This window comes from Labrus mixtus, chromosome 24 (assembly GCF_963584025.1).
Source record: "Labrus mixtus chromosome 24, fLabMix1.1, whole genome shotgun sequence".
NCBI lineage: Eukaryota > Metazoa > Chordata > Actinopteri > Labriformes > Labridae > Labrus > Labrus mixtus.
The window spans coordinates 12,766,826-12,782,675 of NC_083635.1; the positions used below are offsets into that span (position 1 = coordinate 12,766,826).

At 40.9% G+C, this 15,850-nt stretch overlaps 1 protein-coding gene across 1 annotated transcript in view; it reads left to right on the top strand.

Moving 5' to 3' along the window:
* Window positions 1–15,850, top strand: part of LOC132959486 (FERM, ARHGEF and pleckstrin domain-containing protein 1-like) — a 55,694-nt gene that overhangs the window by 19,852 nt on the left and 19,992 nt on the right. The window contains exons 3-10 of the mRNA XM_061032519.1: window positions 7,662–7,766; window positions 9,559–9,601; window positions 9,773–9,851; window positions 12,400–12,497; window positions 13,682–13,796; window positions 15,010–15,157; window positions 15,434–15,529; window positions 15,616–15,782. Of these exons, the coding sequence (XP_060888502.1) occupies window positions 7,662–7,766; window positions 9,559–9,601; window positions 9,773–9,851; window positions 12,400–12,497; window positions 13,682–13,796; window positions 15,010–15,157; window positions 15,434–15,529; window positions 15,616–15,782 (851 nt within the window). The remainder of the gene's footprint in view (window positions 1–7,661; window positions 7,767–9,558; window positions 9,602–9,772; window positions 9,852–12,399; window positions 12,498–13,681; window positions 13,797–15,009; window positions 15,158–15,433; window positions 15,530–15,615; window positions 15,783–15,850) is intronic.

Genomic DNA, 15,850 nt, shown 5'->3' on the forward strand with positions numbered 1-15,850 from the left:
CCCTTCTGGCTGAGTGGAGGAACCAGGACTGACGTCTTGCCAGTAGGTTAAGCTGTTTAATCTAATCTGAATTGCAGGATGTGATTGGTGGACAGTCGAGGAGGGAGGAAGCCTCTCCCATCTGTCCTGCTGTTCGCTGGTATTTTGGTGTAAGTTGTACAGTATTGTACAGTATCATGTTGTGTTACACCACGGTGAAATTTAACTTAAGAAAGGCACAAAAAAAGGAAGACACGATGCAATATGAAATGACCTCCTAATAAAGATATTTATTAGTCATTTGCATTAAACACTCCTGTTCCTTTACTATATAGTTAACTGTGGCAATGTAATAGTTAAACCCCCCGATGGTAATTTGCAACAGACCCAGTTAAATATTCCCCAAGCTGTCGTACTTAAAGATAGCACATAACGCTTAAAATGTCATTTGTAAAATGACTTTGATATCACCTTCCTCGGACACAAATTCATGTACCCAAACTTCTGCATCGGCTGATTCTAAAAAAACAACCAGACTCCAGTGAAATAAAAATGCTAAACATTAATTTTTTTAACAACCTGAGTGCTATACAACTAACACTTTTTGCCAAACTACAAAAATATGACCAGATTGCTGACCAGCTACCATTGCTTTTTCTGCTTGCACCACAGTGTCATTGAATGATTCCCTGCACTGACATAAAGCAGAGCAGTTGTGTGTGTGTGTGTGTGTGTGTGTGTGTGTATGTGGGGGTGGGGGGGGGGGGGGGGGGGGGGTGAAGAACAGCAGTAGGGGGGATTGTTCTCGTGTGGAAAGCATCACTTCCAAAGCTGAAGAACTAGCTCTCTGACAATTCCATGAAACTCCTCAGACAGAGTGCATGATACACTGTGTAAGACAGGAGCCGGTGTGTGTGTGTGTGTTCACACTATTAAACATTACACACACTTTATTTGGTGCCTCGGGGAACAAGTGATTTTATTTTCCAGTTTTGTCCAGTAAATGGTCTGGAAATGTGGCGTCCTAACCAAAAGGACTCTTGGTTCCCCAGCACACCTCGTTCAAACGGTTCACCATGAAAAGAAAAACAGATTTACGGCTCAAATGACTGCTTAGCATGTACACTCACAGCAGCACTGAGGTTTAGTCAAGGTTCAGGTGATTCTGTGGCAGCCTCTCAGCAGGGTGGAGTTATCTCTTTCATTATCAGGCTTTATCTTTCCACATCTATTACTCCTCTCTCATGTCCTCTAACCCTGCAGTTTGTTTTTTAAAGAACAAATTGTTGGATTTGTTTGGACATTTTTCTCTTACAGAAAGTTGATTTTTGTGGCGATTTCTGCTAAATTGTGAGTCAGGACAAAAAACAAGTAATAGTTTTAAATTTTAAGACATATCAGATGTAATAACAGCACATACTTTCACTGAAATGATCCCTGCTGGAATATAAAGCAGGGAAACCGAAGAAGAAGAAGAAGAAACGGAGCAGCTTTGAGGTGTTTTTGTTCCTGTCTTTCCCCCCGTGGAGACTTCTTATCGTCAGTCTCACCCATCTGTTTTCTATCCCTGCTGACATTAGTCAGAGTGCAGGACTACAGACCTTTCAAACATCCTTTTACTGCATGCCAATTCGCCCCCCAGTCAGGTTCTGTTGTTTCTAACGTGCCTTGAAACCTTATTTTGAAAATAACAAATGGCAAGAAGGAAGACAGCTTGATTTCAGTTCCCTGAAAGTCTGCACATTAGTGGCAATTTTTAGCAACTTTGATTAAAAAAAAAGTATGTATTCATAAGTAACTCAAGGTTTTAAATACTACAAATGCCACGTAAGTATATTTCTTTTGAGGTTTCATAGGTCATTTGAATCGATGACGCTGTGGGAGGCTCTGTAAACCCTCCGCACGCCACGACAGATGGTGAGAATATTTTGCTTGGCCCCAGGTTGCAGGGCAACACGGGATGGGAAGAGAGAGAGCGGAGGAAGAAAAACAAAATAATGAATAGGTAAAATACGTCTATCTTGACCTTTTTATGTAGTGAATGGAATACGTGAGAAGCAGACGACTGGTGTGACTTTTATACACGCTTTCTTTAGATTTTCATTAACTTTCCATCTGACACTCGAGGAGACAAAGAAGAGACGAAAGAGAGAAAATGAAGTGATATATGTGGAGGTTTTCTTTTCTATAGGCCTGAAAAGGGGAAAAAAAGGGGGAGCAATTACTTTGATACACCACATCCCAGTTTAGGCAGGCACTAACCTTGTAGCATGAGAGAACTGTGGGATTAAAAAGCAGCAGTAGAGGTAGTGTGTGTTTTTGCTGGCTGAGCATTGAGCTGTGTTTTGGCAGAAAGACTCTTAAATATTATGTGCTGACAGTTTACTGGCAGCTGTCCCTAATATGATGAGAGCAATCAGTCAACTTGAGTCCACACATGGGAGAAAGTGCAAAATAAACCTCAAAATAGAGGAGGAAACAAGACCACATCGTCCCTTTATGCTAAGCTAATTGCATGATTTTAAAGCTCTGGTCAAAGCATTTTCTAGTTTGGATGAATTTCTATTTATTTATTTTCCAACATAGCAAGCATTTCATTATTTCTGTGTGCTTTAGAACTATGTCTTCGTCCCTGGAAAGTATGAAACACCGTTTCCTTGTCCGCCCTGTTGTGGTATGTCTCACATGAGACACTATAAAGGCGCTCGTGTTGGTGCCATATGTCCACGAGCTGGTCTTCTTGTTCCACATTCCTGACTCTGGGTTAAGTTGTGTTGTTGTTAGCTTCCATGTTTGTGAGCTGTGAGCTGTGAAAGTAAGCAACGTCCAGTTGGTGACGCCTCTGGGTCTGCTCGCTCTCATTGGCTTTTGCAGTAGTCCGTTGGAAGAGAATCATACATCTCAGACGTGTATGATATTTATGATTAGGGGCGCTCCCACCTCACACACTGGAGGATTATGTACAGGCACACAGGCGGGCAGAGTGTCTTTGGTTAAATGGAGTTTAGACAACCAACAAGATAGATAGATAGATAGATAGATAGATAGATAGTTTATTAATCCTGAGGGAAATTCAAAGCATCCAGTAGCAGGTTACAAAGACGTACATGACATGAAACATTTGTTACAAAATAAACCACAAAACTGACGCCCCCCCCCCCCCCCCCCCTCATATATATATATTAACCTGAAATAAAGATTTAAAGAATACCCCTAGATGAATTAAAACTTAAAATGTGCAATTAAAAATAGATTTATACAAGAAATGTACATAACCCGTGCAAGGATAAAAATATATGTGAGATTTAAACAAGAACCTAAAAACAGTTGAGGAAAAAAATCTGTAATTAGACCTGAATATAAAAAATAAATAAATAAAATAAAATAAAGTAAAATAAAGTAAAAATAAATTAAAAAAAGTGTTGACCTTCTGAAGTTGTGTTGTTTATATATGTACAGCGATGTTTAAAAAGCAGATTGTGCAAAGTTATCAAAAAACAGACATTAAATAACAGGCAGTGCAAACATTAAATTAAAGGTGCTATGTAAGTAATCGAGGTAACAAGGAAGTGAAAGAGAAATCAAAGACTTAGGAAAAGGCATAACCATGACTCCACTTTCTCTCTTTTTTAGTCCGATTGTGTGATGAGAATTAAACTGACACACTGTGAGTTGTTTTTTTTGGGGGCAGTTTGCACGTTTACCTCCATTGTGTTGCTCTTTGGGGGTTCTTTGTGTGGACACAGTTGACTCGAGGCATGTGATCTGTCAGTAACACAAACCAGAAACACTCACCGCAGGGGAGCTGACACAGTCAACCTCCCAGCTGACAGCAATGTATATTTTTATACCTCCCACTAACATACACTCTGTGTGGGGGCACCACTGTAATAATTAGACAAAATGTGAAAATGAGTCATTTTATGAAAGATTAACAGAAAGAGGAGACATGGAGACATCCTCTGCTTTCATTTTGACTTGAAAAATGTGTAGAATTGTCCTCACAAGCAGAAATATTCAATATTTTAAGCTAATCTGTTGCACTTAGAATCATGCTTTGCAAACCAAAGTGTTGATTTTTGAGCCTTTTCCCATGTCAAGAGCTATTTTGATAACGTCTTATTAAAGCTCGACCTTTTGGAGGTCTTTCTGGCTCGGGTACTTGGACTTGAAGCCAGCTCTCAGCGCAGTTCGCTGATGGACATTTGGTTTTTAAGGCTCACTGCTAGACCTGCTAGACCTTCTAATTATCTCTAAAAGTCAGGAGCAAAGGCCAGCTGTGTGAAACGGCCTTTAAGGACACGACCTTGGCCTTTTGCAGGTTGCTTTTACGGTCCAGTGCTGCAGCAGGAAACTCTGACTTCAACTGTTTTCTCAGCCTCTTTAATTGTGTGCCTGCATGCGAGCACACGAGCCAATGAATGCTCTGTTTTATGTAAACGCAGAAGAGAGAGAGAGAGAGAGAGAGAGAGAGAGAGAGAGAGAGAGAGAGAGAGAGAGAGAGAGAGAGAGAGAGAGAGAGAGAGAGAGAGAGAGAGAGAGAGAGAGAGAGAGAGAGAGAGAGAGAGAGAGAGAGAGAGAGAGAGAGAGAGAGAGAGAGAGAGAGATCAATATGTCCGGGTTTGCAAAGTATCGCTACAACATCTGCTAGATAGGACAGAAATCACGCTCCAAGACATGATAAAAAAACGTGGCTGTGTGTATCAGAGTGTGTGTGTGTGTGTGTGTGTGTGTGTTGTTGGCTGACTAAGAAAGGCTCATTGATGGTCGTCGCTGAATGAAGGGATTGTGATTTGAACTGAAAGGCCCTCAGTGTGAGCTCTGCAGGGCCCGGTCTGCTTCTGGTCAGCTGAAACATTTCAACTCACAAACACACGCACGTGTTATTTCTGAGCCTTCAAACTTTGAAACGATGAACCTTTCAGAAGGGTTTGTATTGACATTAACATCCTAACTTCACCTACATGTTACCCAGAAAGAGTACAACCTCCATATATGTCATGTTTGACCTCTGCTAAGGGACCATTTCCTCTTCTAAAACTGAGGCCAAAATGAAAGCACATCATGAAAACAGGCTGGTCTGTCCCATTTTGAAGAGCCACTTCCTCCCTGTTCTCCTTGTGTGCTCACTCTGGAGCTGCTTAGTTTGAAACTGTGTTTAATTCCCACAGCATGTTATGTCTTTTAAGATAGAGAGAGAACGACAGGCCATCCTTGACCTTGAATCTTGACCGTTTAAGACTTGACCATAGCGTGCTACGAAGTGGACCTGCTTTGCTGGTGAGGGGGGGATTAAGAACTGGCATTACCTCAGATGACTGGAAACTGTACCTGTAAGTGAAAGGCACATTGGAACCACAATAGTTTAAACACGATTTTAAGCCACTACTGAAAGTGAATCGCTGCATATTTGAGATAAAACCCTGAAAAAACTGGATGACATTGAGTATTCTTGTGATTTTGCAGGTCATGATGTATCATCTCAGTCTTTCTACTTGGCTTTTCCACAAGCTCTTCAAACAGTTTAGAACTTCTGCTGCCATTTCTGTCAGCGCTCTGTCGGACAGATTTAAGGCTCTTGGCCCTGCTCGACTGTGTGTTGTTTTAAGAGGTTTGCTTCTGTGCCCGAAAAGAGTCAATTCCGAACACACCCATTCGCTTTAAAGTCTGTTTTGAGATCCTGCCGTCCTCACTTTCCAGCTCTTCTGCACTCTCCTTTTCATTACAGCTTCTTTTCACACGGTTAAATTGAGTTTTTCTGCCCCGATTTTGAAGAAGCCGCATGGTGTGTTCGTGACCCGGTGTTATTTTAAGTGAGAATTGATATTTAAAGATTTCACCACCGTTCCTTCAATGACATTCCCCTCTGCATTCCAGTGTCTTACATTACTTGAATGTGACACAGGATATCTCCCCAGTGCATTCACACAGGCTTACTTTAGTGATCGGAGAATGGTTTGCAGATATTAAAGGAAATTGGAATCTGCCTCAGTCTAATTAAAGCTCCTGTGAGGAGTTTTTAACTGGTTATGAAACACCCTGAAAGTAACATTGATGCTTCTTTATGAGCTACAAAATCAAAAAGAAAAAACTATCAGGAGCTTCAAGATCAACTTTATTTTAACTTTGAGTTGCTAGTGCACAAAAAAGGACAACAAAAACATGGCTGACTTTCTCATAACTTCAGAAAGTCTTCCCTTCTTTGTCCTTCTTTATCTTCAGTCTCTTAATTTATGCAACTTCTTTTTTTCCTCAAACTGAAAAGTCTAAATCTCCAGCATACTTCACCAGCTTTCTCCTCTTTCTGTCTCAGCATGTGCTTTGTGTTTTCTGGGTCACATGATAAAGCTCCTGTGTCTCCTCCAAGGCAGATTTTTTTTTTTTTTTTTTTGCAGAAACAAGACCTTCTACTGTTTAAGTTGGACATTTTGTGCAAGAAGTTTGCATGCACGTTTTCAGTTAAGTAAATTGTGCAGAGCCGAGTGAAAGTACAGTCAGTTTATACAGCCAATCAAGCTGACATATTTGTGGTTTAAGCTTGAGGAAGGGAGGATTTCTTCAGTAGCAGAACCTCTTTTGTGTTTCTTCTTCTTAACCACCTTTATAACCGTTAAGCCGCCTGCTCTCGGATCCTCTTCCAACCTGTTCTCCCACTGCCTCCTCTCCTCCTTTAACCTCTCTTAAACCAAGATTACAGCAACCAAGAACCGGATCCTGTGCAAACTTGTGTCAGCTGTCACTTTCACAGCATCTTAGTCACACACAGGTAGCTTAGTGTTACTTTGCGCTACCTGGTCCAGTAGTTTTAATTTTTCATGCGGACTGACTGGTGTGAGAGTGAGTATGGAGGGTGTGTCTCCACAGACAGGCTGACCACACAGAAACAGATGGACACACACACTCACACACACACACGGTAGCCAGATGGTGACAGACTTGGCTCCCACTTTGGCCTTCGCTGCTCTGATTCCAGTCCTCTTCATTTTTCTTCTCCACACTCTCTCTATAGTAATTGCACATCTAGTGTATTCATCATATTACACATGGAAACACAGACATTCTACAGAACCTCAGAGATCAACACCTGCCTCTCTTCATCTCAAGGTCTACACATGGCTTATGTTTTGACTACAAGTGAAGTATGAACATGAGATCTGGTGATCCAGTCATGATCTTGAAGGAATGCTTGCCCTCATAAAACGACACATTATCTTCAATTATCTCCGAATGTAGAACAGCATGCTGACACATTTAGCTCTAAGTGTCTAATTTTGGCTTTGGTGCTACATCTGAGTCTTTTCTGGAAAGCCCCAAACTCCGGAGGAGAAGTTGTTTGGTTCCTCCCGCTAACATGCTAATGTGCTTACTCTGCAATACTAGGATCAGGTATAGCAACACTGTGACCCTTCTCCTTGGTGTTTGTGTTGTTTCTGAGCTCTCCCCGCTGAGCCTCGCCCTCCAGCTACTCATTAGACCCAAAACCACAATCCTAGACCTCACTGCAAGGTCAAAGGTCAGCTGCTTGTTAAACCAGGAAAGGGCAAATTTTGTGCTTGTTTCCCAGGTTTTTTCTGTGTGTGTTTTTAGGACAAATCACCCGCTAGGTGACACACATTCTCCTCTGCTTTCCTCTATTATTTTAATCTAATTAGTCTTTTCCCTCCTCTGCTCTTTTCCGACAGCAACGTTCCACCGGCAAAGTGCTGTTCGACCTGATTTGCGTCCATCTCAACCTGGTAGAGGGAGACTACTTTGGACTGGAGTACCAGGACCAGCGCAAGATGACGGTGGGAAACGCAAACATTCAAATTCTGCACACCTATCTCCTTTTTCATTTCCATCTTTTCTTGGTTTAAGCCTCCACCTGGACTCAGTTATTCCATGTGTTTTCATGGCAGAGCAGCTGCTTGCGATGATTTGCACACTTGCTGTACTTTCCATGGGTGTGTCTGTAGATTGCAGATGCTGTTTTGTCTCTACTGCAGCTAGAGTCTGCAGCAGATTTGAAGGAGAAAAGTCGGTCTGTAGCTCTCAGAAAAAAAAAGAAAAATCTATCACTATGCACACACAAACACGTCAGTGTGCTGGAACAGAAACTCTCTGTGCGTTTTACAGCCTCAGGCGAAAGAGCAGCAGCTTAGAAGAAAATCGATAGAGTAGATGAAGTAATGCTGACGAAATCCTGACAGCCCGCAAACACAGGAGCAGACAGACCTACACTCCAATACAAGCTGCTATAAATCAAAAAGATAACTGAGCATTTCTTATCTTGTTTACGAAGGCCAGTGAGGATTTTATAGCTGCGATAAACAACAAAGATTCAAATTGTACTCTGATGCATGATGCCATCGTCTACAAGCGGCATTTGTGCGGTACTGTTTTTCATGTTGCAACACTGCTATAATTTGTGTCCAGTTTCTCTGCTCTGATTACTCTTCGATTAAACATTAATGTGAGGGAGACTTCCTGGGAAACCGGGCAGTTATCAAAGTCAAACTCAACTTTATTGTCAATTTCAAAATATGCCAGACATACAGTGGAATCGAAATTGCCTTTGTCTCCGTCCCACGGTGCAATACAACCAAAATAAGATAAAATAAGATAAATTAAAATAAGGTAAAATAGATAAAATAAAATAAGGTAAAATAAAATAAGGTAAAATAGATAAAATAAAATAAAATAAGACAAAATAAAATAAGGTAAAATAGATAAAATAAGGTAAAATAGATAAAATAAAATAAAATAAGACAAAATAAAATAAGGTAAAATAGATAAAATAAGATAAAATAAAATAAGGTAAAATAAGACAAAATAAAATAAGATAAGGTAAAATAGATAAAATTAAATAAAATAAGGTAAAATAGATAAAATAAGATAAGGTAAAATTGATAAAATAAGATAAGGTAAAATAAGATAAAATAGATAAAATAAAATAAGGTAAAATAGATACAATAAAATAAAATAAGGTAAAATTGATAAAATAAGATAAGGTAACAGATAAAATAAAATAAGGTAAAATAGATAAAATAGAATAAGGTAAAATAGATACAATAAGATAAGGTAAAATAAGATAAAATAGATAAAATAAAATAAGGTAAAATAGATACAATAAGATAAGGTAAAATAGATTAAATAAAATAAGGTAAAATAAAATAAGGTAAAATAAGATAAATAATATTTACAGTAATAAATTCTAAATTGTGCAAAAGGTACAAAACAAAATGGTAAATAAAATAAAATAAAATTTAAAGAAAAAGTAAACTTGTGCAATGTGCAGTAAACTGAGTGTACTTTTGAAAAGATATGATTACATCAGAGTTCTCAAAAGAGACGTGTTTGTAAGATTTAATGTATTTATTATTAACTGAGCTTTCTAAACCAAAACCATTGGGTTTTCTTTTTGTCAATTTTGCTTTAATATACCATGTGGGACACACATTAAGTGAGATCACAGCTACGTTTTTATCTTTCTAGATGCAGGCGTAGTTTCAGTCCACAATCATTTTGACAACAGAACATTAGGAGAACTTCTCAGTCTTTCAACACGCTCTAATTAAAGTCTCGGCCTGTCCTCTTTAGGTGTGGCTGGACCTGCTGAAGCCGACACTGAAACAAATCAGAAGTAAGTCGTTATCACACACATTTGATCTTTTATTACCTTCATGAGCTCTGTTGACGTTGAAGCTGTACATTTGCTGATTTCTTTAAGTGGTCCACAAGCTTTAAAGTATAATTCTGTCCTCGCTCGAAGGATAACTCACCTAACCATATCCCTTCTTTTTCCCTCCCTCAGGGCCTAAAAACACCATCCTTCGCTTCGTGGTCAAGTTCTTCCCTCCTGACCACACGCAGCTCTTGGAGGAGCTGACTCGGTAGGTCTTCTCGGCACAGAAACCACACCTACCCGAGGAGGAAGATGGATTCAAAGACGTGTTGTTTTGCTGTTGGTTTTCAGTCCTTCAGGAGGATTTTCTCAGCTGGGTCTGAACATGAAGTAGAGGCCTTTTTATAACATGCTTGCATCTTATTTTGGGCTCTTTGTCTTCCATGGCCAGCCACATATTATTTATAACACATTTATACCCACATGGCATCCCATCTAAGAGGTTTTGTTGTCCTGTCTGGGATCAAGGGCTCATTAGATAATCTCTTGTTTTAGCCCAGCTGGGAAAAAAAGAGTTCTCTGACCACTTGTTGTGTCGTGTGATTTAGTTGTTTCTCTGTAAACAAACAAGCTATGGAAGGCCAAGACATCCGGCTGCCTCAGTAAAGCATACTGTTTAAAATAGTCTTTTTAGAAAGTTTAAAAGTTTCCACCTTTCACCTCAGTTCTTTGAGTACTCTTTTTTTAAGAAGTGTTCATTCTCAAAAGTGTCAGCTCCAGTTCGGCACCATTTGGCATCACATAAACAAAACACAAATAGAAGAATGATTTGACCTTCCTGATTTTCCCATGATGCTGCAGTTCTCTCTTGAATGCCCAGCTGGATTCAACGGAGAGAGAGAGAGAGAGCCAAACAGGAAGTGAACAACGTGCTTCTCTTGTGTCAGGGGATCCATTGAGATTGGAAAGCGTCTCACAGTTATAACCCTTCAGTCATTTTTGTGAATGAAACCCAATTTGATTCTTTCTACATTCATTTACATTCAGATTTAACATCTGTTTGAATAATTCAGTCTTATATCATCGTTTGTTTTACTTCTAAGCAGTGTCAAACAATAGTTGTGATGATTGCTACATTTTCAGTTAACTTTCAGGGCTGTAGCTTCTACAGTTAGCTGTAATTCTTTATTTCGAACGATTTAGAACAGGCACCATTAACATCTGTGAGATTTACATTCTCTTTCCTCATTTCTGTATTTTTCAAAGATATATCTTTTGTTCATTTTTTTAAATTGCATTATATTCATACTTTGTTTAATCGTTTCATTCCACAAAACCGCCCCACAAATGGAAATCCACATTTTACTTTTTCAATTGGTCCGAGCATAATGCTGTTTCAAGTTTAGTTTCCCTCTGAAGTTCTAACCCCCCTCTCTGTCTTTGAACAGGTGTGATGCTGCTGAGTCTGTGCACCATGAGTTCAGAAGCAGTCATTAATACCAGCGTTCTGTATTCAAACAAAATGAGTTTGTTTGGCTGCACTGTAAACAGATACATCAGTTTATCCTGACTGTACGGGGCTTCATTTAGGAAAAAACAGCAGCGGAGAAAAACATAAAGTATCCTGAAGTACAACAAAATCTAAGTCTTGCTTCAAAAGTTTGAGGACTGTACCTGGAATCAACACGTCATGTGTTTTCCATCGGCGTTCTTTAGCCTCTCAGACGGCCAGTTCACTCCCCTGATGTCATGTTGTCTCACAGTGAGCCAGCTGAGTCCAGCTTTAAACAGGATATGGGCACACCGCCTTCATTTCCTTTGTTCGGCTCTCACAGCGTTTCTCTGTTGTCTGCGTTTCCTTTGATGGATAATGTGAGCAGAGACGGACTGACAGATGTTTGAAAGATCTGTGTGAAGACATCAGACTCAATTAGCCTTTTATTGACAATGGGACACTTTCAAATGAGTGCTGCTCAAATATAATGAAGTTTAGACCTTGAGAGACATTTTAGAGGATAACTGTTTCATTCCAGCGGTTACATATTTTTTCTCCTATTATCTTATCTTATCCATTAAAGCCAGCACTACAGCCTCCTGCACTGAGTATCTTTTTCAACAGTTTAAATTTGCATGATGTTTTCGCTGAATTGTTGCAGCTTTCCAGAGAAGAAAATGACCCCGGGCTGAAACATAAAGATATCAAAACTCTCTGAACCTCATTAACTTTAGAAGAGATAATCATGTAGCATGAAAAGGTTCAATTGGATACCACATAAAAAAATAATAAAAAAAGCTGCTGCAGGACCATTAATCTCCCAATCACATACGCACACAGATACACTCTGATGTAGAATGTGCAGCCAGTCCTCTATTCGTCCTTAAACAGCATGAAAATAGCAGCTGAAGCGGCCAAACTCTGTTTAAAGGCGCTCATGGTTTTGAGCTCTGGTGTAGTTTGCCCTTCTTTATTTGCTGATGTGTTTGGTCTTTTATTAGCTTTGATGTTAGCCTGAAAATATGTACCAAAATTAAAAAAAAACAAAAATAGTCAGAATTTATATATGTAGTTCTTGATTTTGTATCAAAAATGCATTTCTCAAATAGGGATTGGTTACAAGTGAGTAGCCTCAAAGTATTAAAGCGTATGTGTGTGTTTATGGTGTATAAATGTCAGCAGTTTGATAGTTTATAAAAGATGCATTCACCTTCGCCTCAAGGCTTCTCTTCTTCACTCTTTTTCTCCCACACTCTCTTTTTTTTTTCTGTCTGTGTTGTATTTTTTATGTTCTCCGTCTCTCTGTTTTTCCCTCCTCCAGGTATCTGTTCGCCCTGCAGATCAAACGCGACCTGGCCTGCGGACACCTCATCTGTAACGACACCAGCGCTGCCCTCATGGTCTCCCACATCATACAGTGTAAGAGCCGCTCACAAACGCCTCGGTTACGATGTCAGGGGAAGAAAAAAACAAATGGGACCAAAGTTAAAAGAATATGATGGAGATAGAGACCTTTAATGTGAAAGTCAGGAAACTGTTCAGGTGAATCTTGTTTCTCCTTTTCTGTTCAAAATCCTATTCTACATGTTCCTTGATGTTTTGCTTTAGATGCTTTGATACGCAGCAGAATTTAAGCAACTTGATCACAAATGATCATCCTTCATTAAGGCTTTGATGGAAAAATAAGCTGCGCATAAACAAGCTGTAGATGCAAGAATAAGGGAGAGCGTTAAACGTCCTACCATGTCCTAATAACGCCAAACGTAAATGTAAGGGACCCCCATGTCTAATACTGAAAAACAGATATTTGAAATGTTCCATGTCTGCAGAGGGCTTTATTCTCAGTGTGAGATCTGATATAAGAGAAGAAAAGGCTGAATGCTGTGCTTATGTGTAAGACCATAAATCATCCAGCACACAAACACATGACAGATGCTCCCTACGGGGATCATTCAGCAGCACTTGGGCTGTGTGTCTCCAGTTCAAGTTTTAGTGCTGAATATCCGTCAAAGTGTTTCCGTTCAGTGCGGAGATGTTTATTAAAGACAACAAACAAGAAGGAAGAGGATCTTGTGATTTGGGATCTTTAGTTTGCATTCAGCTCACTCCAGCAGGGCAGATGAGACCATAATCTTAATTCTTGCTGCTGCAGGGACTTGATATGTTGGCCCCGCCTGCTCCCGTCATAGGGCATCAGTATTTCTTCACTTACATCATGCACGCTATTTGAATCAAATGCAACCGCCCGTCAAGCTACCTGTTATTATTCTGCACCGTGTGTGGAGGATGGAGGATTGGAAGATTCAATTCAGTCGAGCAGACAGCGGGCCGACCACGGCGCAGCATGCTAAAGAATATCACTCGGTTGCCGTGGTAACCTCCAGTGCTGTGCCTGTTTGTGTACCTGCGGGTGGCACACAATGATTGTTGCTGGTTTTGGACAGACGGAGTCCCAACGCATCGCTACACTTCATCTGATGTACAGTAGAAGAGAAAATACATCCAACAGGAGGGAACATAAACGAAGAATGTATTTCTTTTGGTTGTATTTCATTTCTTTGTTTGCACTCCAAATAAATAATACATCTGTTCGCCCTCTTCAGCTGAGATCGGGGATTTCGACGAGACCCAGAGCTGGCAGCACCTCCTCCACAATAAATACCTGCCCGACCAGGACGCCATCAGAGATAAGATCACCGACTGCCACCGCAAGCATGTGTGAGTTATCACACACTAGGTCACACCTGCTTCTCCTATAGTGCAGTATATGCATCCTTTGTTTAGAAGATGAAGAGATGGCAGTGTATTTTCACTCTGCATGGTGGCAAAACCGCAAAATATTGATTGAATTTGATTATGTATAGGATCACTTTGAGCTGTAAACTTTCACCTTCTTGAGGTCAAATTTAAGCAGAACTCTATTGTCAAACTCTGCGGATAAATCCGTCTGCACAGCGCAGCTTTAACGAGCCAGTAAAGGACAAATAAGTAAAGGTTAGAGGGCCAGCATTGTTTACCCGAAAATAGCTTTCTGAGATTATCCTTGCCTGGAAAACAATGCTGAGCCGAGCTTAAGTCTGACCGGGGATCAGTTTCTGTTTGGCTTTAATCTTAAAAGTGTCATAAACACACTCAACCACACACACACCTCCACACTTCTACACACAGATGTTTATCTGTTTAACCGAACGTGCACTCACAAACACGCCCATTACACCCAACCCATACTGTAAGTCTCTCTCCTGTAGAGATGTTTATCTTTAACACACACACACACACACACACACACACACACACACACACACACTTCTAATCTCTCCCCCGCAGAGGTGGCTGCCCACTAAACACACCACTTTGCGCTCCCCCTGTGCCCCCTGAGGTCACACATTCACACAACACACCTCATTTACATTGAAGCTGCCGCTGTTTGCAAACACATAAAAAAACACACGTCTTTGTTTTCTGGAGATTCCAATTCCCCCAAAGTCGATCCTTTAGCCTCACAAAACCACACCACGCTCTTGATTATTTGTCATACTCACACCCTGCACCACACTGCGCGCTCCTTAACCCCCTCCCCCTCCCATCCTTCAACCACCCTCATACCCGACGCAGGAAGGAAGTGGATAATTCAGCAGCTTATACAGGAAACAGGAAGCTATTTTCAGATTTGTGAGGAAACTTCTTTTGTGGCAGTTTTTTTTTTTCCACCCGCAGTGTAGAGGGTGCTGCCATCTGATCCTGCAATGTTTATTGTTACTACAATCATGATAAATCTGGACTGGGACGTGTCTAACATCTGGTTTACAGGGGGGGAACAAATCAACAAAGTGTAATTTGTCTCTAAATGAGCTGCTAATTCATTGGCTTGTTGACGATACATGGTTTAGGTTTAGTCATTGATGGGTTGATCCATTTCTCTCCTCCACAGCGGGCAGACTCCCGCAGAGTCGGACTACCAGCTGCTGGAAATCGCTCGGCGGTTGGAGATGTACGGCGTCCGTCTGCACCCGGCGAAGGACCGGGAGGGGACCAAGCTCAGCCTGGCTGTGGCGCACACCGGGGTCCTGGTTTTCCAGGTAAAACCATCGACCTCACACTCGACGGTTTTCCTCGAGGCCTTACATTGTTTCTCTGAAATTTGACATGTTCCAGAGTCAGGTTTGAGGCATGAGCTGCACATTCCTGAAATGTTTTCTTGAAAGGAGTGATATATCATATTCTCTGGAGATCGTTCTGCTGCTTTTTGTTTTATTTAGAGCGGTCTGGAGCTTCAACTGCGGTCTGGAGGTGTTATTAGAAATCTAAATCAAAACAATGAATCATGTTTTTATGATGTTTTGTCTTTTATTCAGGGATACACCAAAATCAACGCCTTCAACTGGTCCAAGGTTCGAAAGCTCAGCTTCAAGCGCAAAAGATTCCTGATCAAGCTGAGAGCTGACCCCGCTGTGAGTCTCTATCACTCTCATGCAGTCGTCTGTTCATCCCTCCCTCCTGTCATACTTACTGTGTATCTGCATCTCTCGTCTTGCAGCAGAGTGCTCACCACGACACCCTGGAGTTCGCCATGGCGAGCAGGGATTGCTGTAAGATCTTCTGGAAGATCTGCGTCGAGTATCACGCCTTCTTCCGCCTCTTCGAGGAGCCCAAACCCAAACCCAAGCCCATCCTCTTCACCAGAGGATCCTCGTTCCGCTTCAGGTGAGGAGAGGAGGAGAAAGGGACGTGGATCTGCGCCATAGTGTGTTTTTTCTAATCTCGTATTTTTC